The sequence below is a fragment of the Thrips palmi genome, unplaced genomic scaffold, assembly GCF_012932325.1.
Source record: "Thrips palmi isolate BJ-2018 unplaced genomic scaffold, TpBJ-2018v1 HiC_scaffold_11, whole genome shotgun sequence".
Taxonomy (NCBI): Eukaryota; Metazoa; Arthropoda; class Insecta; order Thysanoptera; family Thripidae; genus Thrips; species Thrips palmi.
The window spans coordinates 4,834,278-4,847,971 of record NW_023144622.1 but is presented as its reverse complement, the minus strand read 5'-3'; the positions used below and the strand labels follow the sequence as shown (position 1 = coordinate 4,847,971).

The following is a 13,694-nucleotide window of genomic DNA, read 5'->3' as shown; positions in this document are numbered from 1 at the left end:
GGTTGCTTCGTCCCAATCCTGGCTGTGATTGTTTTTACAGTGACCCGAAGGAGCGCGAACCCGGGGTCGGGCGTTGCTCTTCCAGAACGCCCCGTTCAGTTCGTAGGCTAAACAGAGTTGTCTCCATGTTGAGAATGTTCTTTCCAAATTGATGACTCGCGAGTTAAATTGGCTCCACGCGTCGCGCCCCTTCGGTCCCTTGGGTCCCTTGGGCCTTGCCTGGGCTGACCTTTGACCCAGTCTGTTGTTGTCCCCGCAGAGGTCTCGCTCGGTGAGCACACACGCGACGGGGGTGTGGCATTCCACCATCGCTTCCCAGCCAAACTGAAAAGCTGGCGAGCAGCGGCGCGCTGAGCGAGTTTGCGGAGCCCCCGCTGCCCCCGCCCCCGCAGCCCGCCGCGCCCTCTCCAGGACCTCCAGGACCTCCAGGAGGGCCGTCTGCAATCTCGGCGCCGCCCGCGATGGCCATGGTCAACATGAACAGCCTCCTGAACGGCAAGGACTCGCGCTGGCTGCAGCTGGAGGTGTGCCGAGAGTTCCAGCGCAACAAGTGCTCGCGCCCGGACACCGAGTGCAAGTTCGCGCACCCGCCCGCCAACGTGGAGGTGCAGAACGGCCGAGTCACCGCCTGCTACGACAGCATCAAGGTGAGTCTCGGTGCTGATTGGTGATGCGCGGTTGACTTGGTCGCCGCGCGGACCAACTTGTAAATAGGGTATCAAATTGCGAGGGGAGTGGGTGGCCGAGATCAAAGCGACCCTCTTGGCGCTGGCCGGGGCCGAGGCCGAGGCCGCACTGGGGGTTACAGCTTCGCGGGGGAGTCTCTCTTTCTCTCCCCCGCGCCTCGCTGGGGTGCCCCGCGAGTGCGAGAGAGACAGTGTGCCTGCGGGCGGCCACTGGCTCAATGCGCCCTTAATGAGAAGCAGGGCTGGCCGGTGGCCCCACTGCGGTCGCAGCCATTGGCTGTCCTCGCTCGGCCAGCCAACCCCTAAGGGGCCCCCTCTCCCCACCGCGGCCTGACTCGTTTCTTTGGGCCGAAGTGATGCGAGGCGGTCTTCTTGACTGCCGGTGGGATGGCGAATGCAAGGCTGCCGCCGCATTCGGCCCAAATCGGATTACCGGGCCGCTCTGCTCGCGCGGCCGAGGCGCCGCGGCGCCGCCCGACCGGAGCCATTTTATTATTTCATTCAAGATGGCCCGGGAATTTTTAAAGCCCCCCCCCCCCCTCAGTGCCAGGCGAGAGGAGCGCATTAAATGTTAATTTGGGGCAATTCCGTAACAAGTCTGGCCAAGACGCGCCAAATAATTCAACGTTAAACAATTTAAAGGCGCGCGCTGCGCTGGCGGCGGTGCCGTGCGGGCTGATCCCTAGCAGGGCCTCGGTCGGCCTGTCTCTCTCGCACTCGCGGGGGCTGGGGCCGGCCCGGGCCTCCGGTAGGGGCGTGAGAGAGACGGAGCGCCCGGTGAGGGTTGCCCCGGCCAGGCCTTGATTTATCGCGCTCATTCCACTGTGCCGGCCGCATAATTACTCGGCCCGTCTCTGTCGCTCCGCCGCGGCCCCGCGGCCCGCGCCGCGAGTGCGAGCGAGACGGGGCGACCGCGTCCGGAAGCAGCCCGCGGCCCACGGCAGGCAGTGGCACTAACTTTGAGTGTGGTGCGCCGTGGCTCTCGAATGGTGTGCGCGCGGAGCGCCGGTGCGGTCGGCAAGGGTTGGGGCCGCGCCGCTACGCGCCCCGTCGGCATGGAGCCGCCACCCACGCCCCGCCCTTTTCGGAGCGGCCGCCGCGGCCGGGAGTCGAACCCGGGGCCGGCACGCTCGGCTGGGTTTGAGCCACCATACGGAAGGGAGGCCAGCAACGGCGAGTTTGCTAGCAATTAGGGCTGGGAAAGGTAGTGTATGACGACGATGACGACCTCATGCAAGATTCAGGGCGGGTCGAAAGGAAGTTGGCGGGGCGGGGGTGCCTGCCTGGCTGCCTGGCTGCCCGCCTGGCTGCTGTGATGCAATAATGAGCGGGACTCGTCTGCCGCACGGCCTGCATGGCGTGCACCGGGGCGGGGCCGCCAGGGCCGCGGGCGTGGCGGCGGCCACCCTCTCCTTGTCAACACTTGGCCCACTTCATTACTATAAGCTCGCCTGGCGTCGCTTGGCCTGCCTGTCTGCCCGGGGTGGCGCGGCGAGCACCACACGAGCACCGCCATGCAACACCCGCGGACCCCTCCTGCACGCCACCAAGCCCCCCGACGCCGTGGTCAACGCAAAACGAACGTCGATGTCGCAGCGCGATTTTCGCAAATTGGTCATTTTGGGCGGTTTTGAGCACGCGGTGTGCACGCGTAGTGCGCATCGCTCCGGGCCGCACCCACCTCCCCCTCCTCCTTTCCATCCTCCTCGGCGCGGCGGGTCGTTTCCGAACCGCTGTCTGTCTCCCTCGCGCCGCTGCGGGGCGCACCGCGAGTGCGAGAGAGACGGAGCGACTGACGCTGCGTTCGGGGACAGCCTGGCTAGCCCGGCGGCAGGACAAATAAAGCCGTCGTGTTTGCCCAACGTGACGCGTCTCGCAATAGCTGCGAAGGGGTCCCGGTCCTGGCGAACGCGCGCGCGTGTGTGTGAGTGCGTGTGTGTGTGTTTGTGGTGCGCGTCTTGCCGGAACCGAGAGCCCTGCTCCACCGCGCCAGAGCCAGACTAGACCGGCGGGTTAGCCGTGCGGTCTGCGTGGCGCACTGCGGACCGAAAGGTCGCGGGTTCGAGTCCCCCCCTCGCGTGTCCCTCGCGTGCAGGTGTGTGTGTGTGTGTTGCATAATGCGCCCAGGCCCATATGTTAACTGGCCAGGTGTTGCCCCTTCCCCGGCGATAAGCGCCAGACTGCCTGTCTGTCTGTCCGTCTGCCCGACCGCGGTGCACCGCGAACAGGCGTACTGCGTACTGCGTCCACCGCAGGGGCAGGGACCTTCGGGGACCTCGGCCAGTGCGTCGCGTGTTGCAGTGGCGTGTCCACAGTCCCCCCCCCCCCCCCACTCGATACTCGACGTGAGGTGCCTTTTCCTTTCGGCTTCCGCGAATTCGCGGCGAGGTTGTCTTATCACGGACCCGGCCGAGCGCACAGTGTAGGCGACCCGCTCTGTCTTTGTCGCACTCATGGCGCGTCCCGTGTGAGTGCGAGAGAGACGGAAATCGGAATCGGGCGGCCGTTAAGGTGGACATGACCGGCCGTGGCCGCGTTGCCAGATGTACTGTCTACGGATTGAATATTCTATGACACTGGTTTGTGTTTTGGTTCGAGTCGAGTGACTTCTGGCCCGCTTTGCGCCGCGGACACGGGAGCGAAGACGGAGACCAGGACCGGGACGTGCATCTTGTTGGTCAAGTTGCGCCTCGAGTGGAGGGAGGGTGGGGGGTGTCTGGCTGCTGGGTGGTCTGCCGGTGCCTTGGCCGCCGTGCTGGACGGCGCGCTCCGACGGCCGGCGGAACGCTTCACCCCCTTCCCCTCCCCGCTGGTCCCGGCCGTTGTAATTAGGTCCTGGCCGAGGACAGTGTCCACCGCGGGGGCCTGGTGTGGGTGCCCCACTGTGGGTGCCCCACTGGGCGGACGGACCCTGGCCGTCGTTGTCCGACGGGGAAGTCCATCCGGCCGAACGACCGACCGACCGATTCCGAACTGTCTGTCTCTCTCGCACCCAGCCCGCGAGTGCGACAGAGACGGAGCATTGAAACCTGCCGGCAGAGGGTAGACGTTTGACTTGCAGTCAGGTCGAAGTGACGGACTGCGGGAACGTGCGGCGCGCGCCGCGTGAGTTTGCTTCCGATGCGCGGCGGCGGGCCCGCGGCTCGCCTGCAGTCCGTCTAGTGGGCTGTCTTGGCTGTAAAGATAAATGCCGGCCAGGGAGGCTTGTTGTCTGGCCGACGTGGGCGGCGGCCAAGCAGGCATCCAGGCGGGCCGGCAGGCTGAGGGACGGGCCAGTGTGTGCGCGAGCAATTTTTGCCCCGGCCGCCTCGCCTGCACGCCTCGCCACGCCTCGCTCGCAAATAAACGTGAACGGCGTGCTCTAAACGAGCGCTTACTCACTCGCGCGCTCGTCCGCTCCGCCGGCCTGGCTCGGACGGCGGCGCTGCAGACGCCGGGCAACAGCCACTTGCAACCACTGTTTTCCGTGCGCCGCTCTTCCGATCGCGCCTCTCTTTCTCTCTCTCTTCTCCAACCGCCCACGTCGCCACCCCCTCACTTCTCCAACTGCCCCCGCAGCCACTCTCTCACTCCTCAGTCTTCCAACTACCCCCGCCGCCAGCACCCTCTCTCTTTCTTCCAACCTCCCCGCCTGCCCCTCTCACTCTTCCAACCGCCCCCGTCGCTCCACCATCTCACTCTTCCCACCGCCCGCGCCGCCCCGCCCCACTTTGCAGAGCTTAAGCTTTACGATATTGTTAGCTCGTGGCCGCCCTGCATGCAAATGTGGCAAAAAGGGTAGCGCACGAAACGTTTGGGTCGCTGGCAGTTGCTTGGCATGCCCAGTGGCGAGGGGTGCCGGCAACGCCGTGGCTCGCCCGGCGGGGGACGCCGAAAAAAACAGGCCGAGATGATGGCCTAGAGACCGGTCCCAAGGCGCGTGTGCCGAGATGGCGCAGGTGAAGCGTCGCTCCAAGTAGGCCCATTCGGGCTGGGCCTGCGTGTGTGTGTGTGTGTGTGTGCCACCCTCCGCTGGCGAGTGCCTCGCAGCTGGACACCGTGCGTGTGAATACACGACACGGCCGTGTGTGCGTGTCGGGGCGCATTCCGCGTGCGCGGTGCGCGTTGCGCGCGGCCAGAGGGCGCTTGCTCGGTCCGAATTATATTTAGCTTGCGCGTGGGCCAGTGGAACGCGGGGTGGAACGCAGTGGAAGCACATGCTTGTGCTGATTCCCCCCTTGAGGGCGTGCTGCCGCTGCCTCGCCTTGTTTCCGGGCAGTCTCTCTCGCACTCGCGGGGGGCGCCGTGAGGGTGCGAGAGAGAGAGGGAGCGCTGTTCGGCGTGAATGGGGGTTCTGTTTGGCGGCCTTGCGAATCCTCCTCCTGGCCGGCCGCTCGCACCCCACCCACCCTGGGCGGCGACCCTCTCTCCCTCTCTCTCTCGCTCTCGCGAGCGAGGCCCGGCAGCTCAGTCGATGGCATAATTTTTAAATGCCGCCCGCGGCGGTGGGTGCGTGGCCGGCGTGGCCGCGGAGTCGGGCCTGCCGCCGCCGCGCCGGAAGACCGGAAGTCCGCGGCCAGCCGAGCGGATCGGCCGAGGAGCCGCGGTGCGCTATGGCCAGGCCATGGCGGCCTAGCCCTGCGTCTGTCTCTCTCGCACCAGTCCGCGACGCCCACTGAGAGAGAGACAGAGCGATGGACGTCGCCGTCATCGTTCGTGATGGCGTTGTGGTGCTCCAGGTTGCTGTCCGGGGCGACGCTACCTCTTCCGCTGCAGGCTCACCGCCGGCTCACGCCGCGCCGCCGTTTAGACTCCGGAAGTACTTCGGCTTCCCCTCCCCCCCCCCGCGGGCCGCTGTCAGCTGCCGCGCGCGGATTTTTGTAGGGCTTTCTGCGGCGGTCGGCCTGGCCGAGGCCTGGCCTGTTCGTGTCTCCCTGGCCGATAACGTCGTGCGCAGCGCGGCCCGGCCTGGCCGAGGCCTGGCCGCCGACATGTGGTCAGTCTCCCCTTTATCTGTCCGCCTGTCCCTTCGGCGTCGCCCCCCCCCCCCCTCGACGCCGCCCTCGTCCTGAAGGGGGGGGGGGGGCGAAGGGTTATCGGCCGTCCGTCTCTCAGGAGCCGGTCACATTTCGCCGCCGCTAAATTATGCTCGCTCATAACAGGGGGGTGTGGGACACACTGCGGGACGCTGGGCCTTTCGGGGCCGTGCGGACGGGCACGCCACTGGCGGGGCGGGAGGCGAAGGCTGTAAGCGGGTTAGCAGTGGCGCGGCGTGGACGGGGACCTCATCCGACTCTGTCGTGGCGCGGCCGGCCGGCCAGGCAGGCGGCCAGACGGGCAGGCCAGGCTCGATCCTGAAGTCGGAGCGAGGGAGTTGGCTGCCCTGCGCGAGATATCGGCGAAAATAGCTCAGAGGAGAGAGGCGGCGCGGCGGCGAGTTGAAGTGATTTACCGGTGCCCTCTGCCCCGGCTCGGCTCGGCTCGGCTCGGCTCGGCTCGGCTCGGCCTGGCCCCGACGCGGCGCGGCCCCGGCTCGGCTCGAACCGTGTATAGGTGTCATGTCGGTGAGCTTGGCCTGCCATGAGGCCTGGGCCTCGGCCTGGGCCGTGGGCTAGGGGCCTGCCATGGGGCCGTGGTGGGGGCGTCGTGGGACGCTGCAGAGCCCCAGAGGGGTCATGGCGTGGCGGGGCGGGGCGCGCCGTCGTGCCGCTCGGTCCATGAAGTCCGTGACACGACTGCGGTGATGTCACGATGATGACGTCACGGCGCTGCTTCATCTCGTTTTTTGTCGTTTCTCGTTTTTGAAAAGCGCGGCGCGCTTGTGCCGCGCTGCACGGCCGCCGACGTCGACGTCGCCCGGCGGAACGGCTGGGCCGCAACAGTGTTGCGATCTGCACTCTTTGGTGCACGCTTGAAACGAAGCAGCAGACTAATTAATGAGTGGCGCGGCGGTTGCCAGGCAACGCGAGGCAACGGGGCAGTGTATGAGTGCATGGCGGAATGTGGCGGGCACTTTTTAATTGGCGCACCGGTGAAGCTTGCCCGAGCTTGCCGGCGGACCGACGACCAGCCAGTCGCTCGCGGAGACTAGATTCGCCCCGTTGGAAAGCACCTAGACGCCACTCAAACTCTGTTTAAAATTAAAGATTCAAGGAAAAAATAACCTAAAAATTACTGGAAATTAAAAAAAAACGAAAAAGACAAATTTTGGTTTTTGTTGGAATCCTAGCAGTTGGTTATACTCGCTTTTTCCATTGCGAGCCGTACTGACGTCTGTGCGTTTTTCTCTGTCGCAGGTGAGTTTTCGGAGCGTCCTAGTCGGCAGTGCACCAGAAGGCTGCACAGGTGAGCGGAGACGCTTTGGCCGCCGTTGGCGCCTTTGGCCCAGTCCGTCAGACCGTCTTCACTTTCGCCCGACCTTCCCACATTGCCCCGTCGGCCCCTTCCCCGGCGGTGGGAAAATGGAATGGCGTTGCGTCACTTGGCCGTGTTTCTCTCTCTCTCGCGCGCGCGGGTATCGGTGCACGAGTGCGAGAGAGAGGGCCGCGCCTAGGGCAAACTTGACGGCGGCGTCCGCGGAGACGGCCGACCCCATGCGGCGCCTGCACCGCTAGTGGCGTTTCGTAAAACGCCGGGTGTTGCTTGCGCGGCGTCCGGCTTGGACTCCTTGACTCGGTTTGCTCTGCGGCCCGCGGCCCGCCGCGCCGGAAATACATGGAGGCCGCCGGTGTTTGCCCAGTGGCGTGGCCGTGCCCGTCGACGGGCTACTCGATTTCCAACTTGGTGGCTCTTTTCGATTTGAGAGCGGCCCCGCGCTGGGACCTGGAGGGCCGGCCCGAAGGCCAAAGGACCCTCGGGGTTAAAGTTTGGTCCTCAGGCAGGGCAGCCGAGCTGATTTCTAACAGCGGCCTGTCTCTCTCGCGTTGGCGGTGTTTCGCGGGGGTGCGAGAGAGAGCATGGTAGGCGGCTTGGGCGCGGGCCTGGCGGCCTGGCCTGGGCCGGGCCCGGGATGAAACCGTCCATGAAACTTGCATGCGGTCCGGGGATGAGTCCGGACGGACGGGGATGTTCCTCTTTTTGCCGAGAGCACCGCTGTCGTTTTGAGTTGGGCGCATTTCTTATGTACATGCGTGATGCCGGGTCCCCGGACGTCCCCGGACGTATCCCTGGCTGCGGCGCGGTCCGCTCGCCGCCGCCGAGGAGGAAGGCTGGAGCGTGGCCGTGGCGTGCGCTAAGAGGTGGCGTCCTTTTTCCCGCGCGCCTCTTAGTTAGTTGCGTGAGCAAATGCGGTGATGCGCGTGGGGAAGCGGCGACCCCCAAGGCCAAGGACGCCGCCGCCGCCGGGAGTCGAACCTCGAACCCCGCGCTACCGTTTCCTCTGCCGCTTTAAGGGAGGTCCCCGCCGGCCGTGCCCCATCCTCCTCCCACTCCTCTCCCTCACATGCTGATGCCATGCTAATGCCGCCTCTCTGCCCCTCTCCCTCCCCCCCTTGCGGTCCTCCGCCTGCCTCTCAGCTTGACCTTCCCCAACCGGTTTGAACGGCGCGATGGTGCGGTCCAGCGAGGCGGCGAGGCACTGCTGGAGAGGAGACGCGGCATCCCTGCTCCTCGTCGCACAGTGGGCCAGAAGACCGGTGGAGGCGGCCGAAGCCCCGGACGCGTTTTGAGCTCCAGAGTCGCTGAATGGGACTCGAACCGAACGTGTGACCCCACCAATGGATTGCTCTTCGAACGAGGAATCTGTTGGTGGGGTCACACGTTCAGGTCGAGCTTCTTTTAGCGACTCTGGAGCTCGAAGCGCGTCTAGAGTTTTGGCCGCCTACACCGGTCTTCTGGCCCACTGTGCGTCGCCGTCGGAGGGCGAGATGCACACCTCTCTCTCCTCTCTCCCCTGGCGCGGGCCGGGCCTAGAGCGCGCGGCGCGGCGCTAGAGGGCCCCAAAGGCTGAGCCCGGGGCCTCCCCGAACAGGAAATGAAAGCTGTAAAACTTTACGCCGGCGAGTCCATTTTGCAAACACGGCCCCGGCCGCGGCTCGGCTTGCGCGGCTTGTTTATTATTTGGGAGTTCGGCACGGCCGAGGCATCGCCATTGTTGTCGCTTTGTGTTTATTTTCTCGTCTCGTAATGACGCCGGCGATGCCCCGCTGCAGGCACACTGCAGGCCGATTCCGAACAGCGGTCTGACCGCGGCGTCTCTCTCGCGGCCCCGCGAGTGCGAGCGAGACGGCACACTGCTAGCGCTGCTGGCGGCGGGCCAGCGGTGCATGCGGTGGCGGGATTACTCCGCGGAGGCTCTCAATTAATCGGGCCGTCGCTGCAGACTGGTCGCTCCGTCTCTCTCGCTCTCGCGGGGCGACCCGTCTGGGTGCGAGAGAGACAGCGCGACGAGGACGCGACGCTCGGAATCATCAGTCTGCTGCGTTTCTTACTCGTCGCGATAAGTTTTGCACTTTATGGCGCGCTTTTCTGGTTTTCTCTTATGCCAAACGGCGTCGTTCGGGCGGCGGCGCGTGTAGCGCGGCGTCGGTCTCCCCGCGCTATGGCCGCCCCGCCGTGAGTGCGAGAGAGACGGCTAGCGCGGTTCGAAACCCGCGCAGCTAAACAGACTCACTCGGTTTAGACACGCTGCCCGGCCCCGGCCCGTCGTCGTCTATTTTCGCTCGAAAAAAACGAAGCGAGGAGGAGGATTGATTGTGGGCGGGTAGGCAGGCCGGCAGGCCTCGGCTCGCCGCATGCAGGATTGCTGCCTGAGCGTCGAGTACTCGAGTGTGTGGTTGGATGAAATGTAGGCCAGGTACTTGCGACCTGTGGCGGTGCTGTGCGCTCGCTGCCGCCGCTGGGGCCTAGCGCCGCCTAGCGCCGAGCCTGGCCCTGGCTGGGCGATTAGGTGGCTTTGCTCCGGGAGCGGCGTCGCCGCCGAGCTGGTCTCGCGAACGGTGACAACCGACTCTGGGCGGCCGCAGCGTCCGATCCGCGCCTGCTAATCGTTGCCGCCACGCTTACGGTGTGGTGGGCGTCCGGGGCTTGGCGGCGCGTGCAGTGTGCAGCACGTGCCGCGGCGATGACTGAATTTGGCCGCACCTGCCGGCTGGCTGTTGCGGAGGCTGCGACGGCCTATGTCATCGTCGCCTTGGTGCCCGTGTGTGTGTGTGTGTGTGTGTGTGTGTGTGTGTGTGTGTGCAGGGGAGGGGCCGCGGCCGGCGGGAAGGTATAATTGGCCCGGTACGTCACGTGACCGGGCAGCAAATTGCAGGTGTGCCTGGCGATACTGGGGGCCAGGCACGTGGTGCAGGCGAACGACGCGACGGTGCGACACTGCTAAAGCGAGTGGGTGCGCCATGCTACGCCACGCCGGCCGCGGACGGCCGAGTCCTGCACGACGGCCTGCAGGGCCAGCACGCCGCGAGGGGGCGTGGCAGACCGGGGCGGGGCGGGGCGGGGCGGGGCGGAGAAAGTGTGCTGCACAAATAGCACCGCCACCGCGCTGCCATGCGTTTGTTCCGTACATTGTATGTACGAGTGTAGCAGCGCGGCGAGTATCATCGCTTGGCGCCGCTCGGCCCGCCGTTTGGGGACGTCGTGTCCACTGTGATTTGTGGTTCATAGTCTTGTGTCTGTTGGTGGTGCTGCATGGCGCGTCGCGGACCCCCGACCCCCCACCACCCTTCACTCTGCGGGCAGACATTTTTGCTGGACTGCCTTGGGCAGCCGCTATGCTTTGTTATGGGGCTCTGTTTCTCTTTTGTTTTGGTGCGGGAGTTTTCTTTTTTCATTTTTCTTTTTTTTTTTGGTCCGCTTCCTCGTTTTCCCTTCCACCCGTGAGAGGCTTGGAAATTCTTGAGCGAACTATTTCGGTTGGCATGCGCCCCATCCTCTCTCTCCTCTGACCCCGCCGCGCCACGCCGGTCCACGCGGGCCCCTCCCCCCTCTCGCTTGATCTGTGGGTCAGTAGTAGGAGTGCCCCCCCCCCCCCTGGCGCTGCGGCGCCTTCTGCCGTCCCGAAGTCTCGAAACGCGTCGCGAGATCGCGGGAAATGCAGAGATATCGCAACGAGGCGCGCGGCAGGCATGCGGACCCTCGCTTCTTTTTACCCCCGAATGGTGCACTTGGCCAACGGGCCGGGGGTGGGGGGAAGGGGGTAGACGCTCGAGGGGAGGACGGCGTCCTTGAGGATTTACCACCGCGGTCGAGGGGGGGGGGCGCATGTATCGAGGCTACTCCGAGGGGTACACGAGTGTTGGAGGGGTTACGCAAAAGCGGACGCGACGCGCGGCGACTCTGATAAAAGCGGATTTGAAGGCGACGTGTACGCGCGCTTGAATGGCTGAGCCAGCAGTGCGCATGCGCGGTGCAAGGCGGTGCAAGGCGGTGCACTTGGCGTGCGGTCGCGTTGCGTAAGTCGAAGGTCGCGGCGGTCGCGGCGTGCATCGCGTCTCTAGGCGCGTCTCTAAGGCGAGGCTGGATTCCTGGGAGACGCTCTAGGCGAGACGGGCCCCGCGGCGGCGGCTTGTGCTGTGCCCCCTGCCCCGGCCGGCAGGCTGATTCCGAAAACTGACGCTCTGTCTCTCTCGCGCCTGTATGCTGAGTGCGAGAGAGAGAGAGACGGTTGCGCTGTTCTTCGCGATCGGACTACACGGGGCGCGGCCATTAAAAATGCGTCGGCCGTGTGCAAATAGACGCAGTCGATGTATTGATTTTGAGCGCGGCCCCGTTCCTCGTTTCGTTTCGGTAGTTTTCCCTCGACGGCCAGGCCGGCCGCGCGGCTACCCCTTTGGCGGGGCCTTGGGGGCCGGCGCACAGTGGGCCAGAAGACCGGTGGAGGCGGCCGAAACTCTAGGCGCGTTTAGAGCCACAGAGTCGCTAAATGGGACTCGAACCGGTCGCGTAACCCCACCAATGGATTGCTCTCCTAGCGAGGAATCCATTGGTGGGGTCACACGCTCGGTTCGAGTCTTTTTAGCGACTCTGGAGCTCAAAACGCGTCTGGAGTTTAGGCCGCCTGCGCCGGTCTTCTGGCCCACTGTGAGTCGGCCCGGCGGGAGAGGACGTCATGGCCGTCCCTCTGTCAGTCCGTCGCAAAGGTACTCCCGCTCAGTTGCACGCAGAACGCTCCGAAATGGGACTCGTCTCGTGGGGCGGGCGCCCTGCTGCCGAACAGCGCGCTGTCTCTCTCGTTCTCGCCGGCTGTCGCGTGGCGGTGCGAGAGAGAGAGAGAGAGACTGACAGACAGCGGTTCGGAATGAGCCCGGCGGCTCGTCCGGCTTCCATTCGATCGACGGAAGTGGCGACGGTCACTTCCTGGCCTTGTCCGCGGCGCCGGCATGGAGTACGCCACCGTGACGGGAAGCGCCCTCGTCACTGTCTCGCTCTCTCTCGCACTCGCGGTGCGCGGTGCACGGTCCGCAGGGAGCGGACTTTGGAGAGCTTGGCGGGGCGGGGCGGGTCGCGGCTTGCATGGTGAAGTTTGTCATTGTGGGGCGCCCTGTAACGCATAGCTTGGTGATAACAGTTTTGGAGCGCGGCGCAGCGCGGCAAAGCCTCTTGTTTCCGCCCCGGCGGCGCTGCGCCCTCCGCTGCTCTTTCTCTCTCGCACCTGGTCGGGACGCGCCGCGGGTGCGAGAGAGACAGCCTGCTTGGCATCGGGGGACCTTTTAATTTGAGGCGCACGCACAAACCTCGCGCCTCGGGCCCCTTGGAACGCACCGCGGAGCGACGAAATTGGAGACGAAATTAATGTTTTCTGCGTTGCGAATGGTGCCCTGCCGTTGCCGTCTACAGGCGGACGGTCGTCCAGGCCCCCGACGTCGCCGCCTAGTCGCGTCCCGCCCCCCGGCAGGCCCCGCCAAGGACGGTCCGCCGCGCCGCTCGCCCGGTTCAACCTATCCGAAAGGACCGGGTTCGAATCCCGCCCGGGTGGGGTTCCCTTTTTTTTCTCGCGCCGGGCGCTGCTTGCTAGGAACTGGGTCACGCGGCGAGCGGTCGCCGCCGTGGGCTCGGCCTGGGGAACATGATCCTGGCCCAGTTGTTGGTGCGGCACCACCACGGCCTGGCCGGCCGGCCGCGGCACGGCGCGCAAACATTACACTCCTACACTGTATCGCGTGAACGGCTAGGCATGGAGATGACTGTCCTAAATTTAGCGCTGGACGGGGTGCATGGCAATCTCTAGCCCGTTCATCAAAAATACTGACGTCATAGTTGCGAAAGTGTGATATCTGCGCGACCTGCCTCGGCGGCCACCTCGGGGCCACCACGAGAGGCGCCATGGCCACCCCCTGGCGCTGCACGTTGTGCGGCTTCCCTGGTTGTGAACCTGGAGGCGGGGCTGCGGGGGCTGCGGGGGCGCCCCCTTCGGAGGCCCTCAGCCCTCGGTGGGGCGTTGTTGCGTCCCAGACAACACGCGCCCCTTTTGTCATGATCCGGCCGCTCCACTGCCCCAGCGAGGCGGGGCGTGGCGGGGCGTGGCGCACTTGACACCCCTGTGTGTGTGAGAGAGAGAGAGACAGAGTGCGCCATCGACCCGACGCGCTGCGTGCGTTTTCCCAGACCAAACGCGCCTTTCCTTGTCTCCATTCGGTCTCCATTTTGCTTATTAGCAGCGCGATCCTCGTCGCTCTGTCTCTCTCGCACCCCACGACGGGACGCCCCCGCGAGTGCGAGGGCGACGGGAGATCGCCGGGAGCGCTGCTGTTTTGCAGTGGACCTGCAGAGAAACCCGCGACACTCGAAATCTGGCCGAAGGACTCCATTCGCGTCGTGGACACAGTGGAGACCCCCAACTTGGTGTGTTTTCAACTGTCCTCCTTTTTTTTGGCGCGCGCGCGCGCTCAGTGCGCAGTTTATTTTATATTTTTTTTGCGCACTGAACTCTTTCCGCGGCGCGGTGTTGCGACGACAAGCAAAGCCTGGCGGTGGCGCCACGCTGTGAATTTGTGTAATGAGCCGTCCGTCGGGTGGCGTGGCGTGGCGTGGCGTGGCGTGGCACGGCACGGCGTCGAGGCGTCGTTTGTCAATGTCGCGTATGCGCCG

At 65.3% G+C, this 13,694-nt stretch overlaps 1 protein-coding gene across 16 annotated transcripts in view; it reads left to right on the top strand.

Annotated features, from left to right (window-relative positions):
- LOC117639572 (muscleblind-like protein 2) overlaps positions 1–13,694 on the top strand; it is a 104,602-nt gene that overhangs the window by 14,264 nt on the left and 76,644 nt on the right. For 15 of the 16 annotated variants that reach the window (XR_004587373.1, XR_004587372.1, XR_004587374.1 and 12 more), the window contains one exon: positions 260–647. The exons of the other annotated variant lie outside the window; for it this stretch is intronic. Coding sequence is in view for 10 of the 15 variants with exons in the window: in XM_034375381.1 (XP_034231272.1) it covers positions 462–647 (186 nt within the window). In the remaining 5 variants the exon portion in view is untranslated. The remainder of the gene's footprint in view (positions 1–259; positions 648–13,694) is intronic. 16 annotated transcript variants of the gene reach the window in all.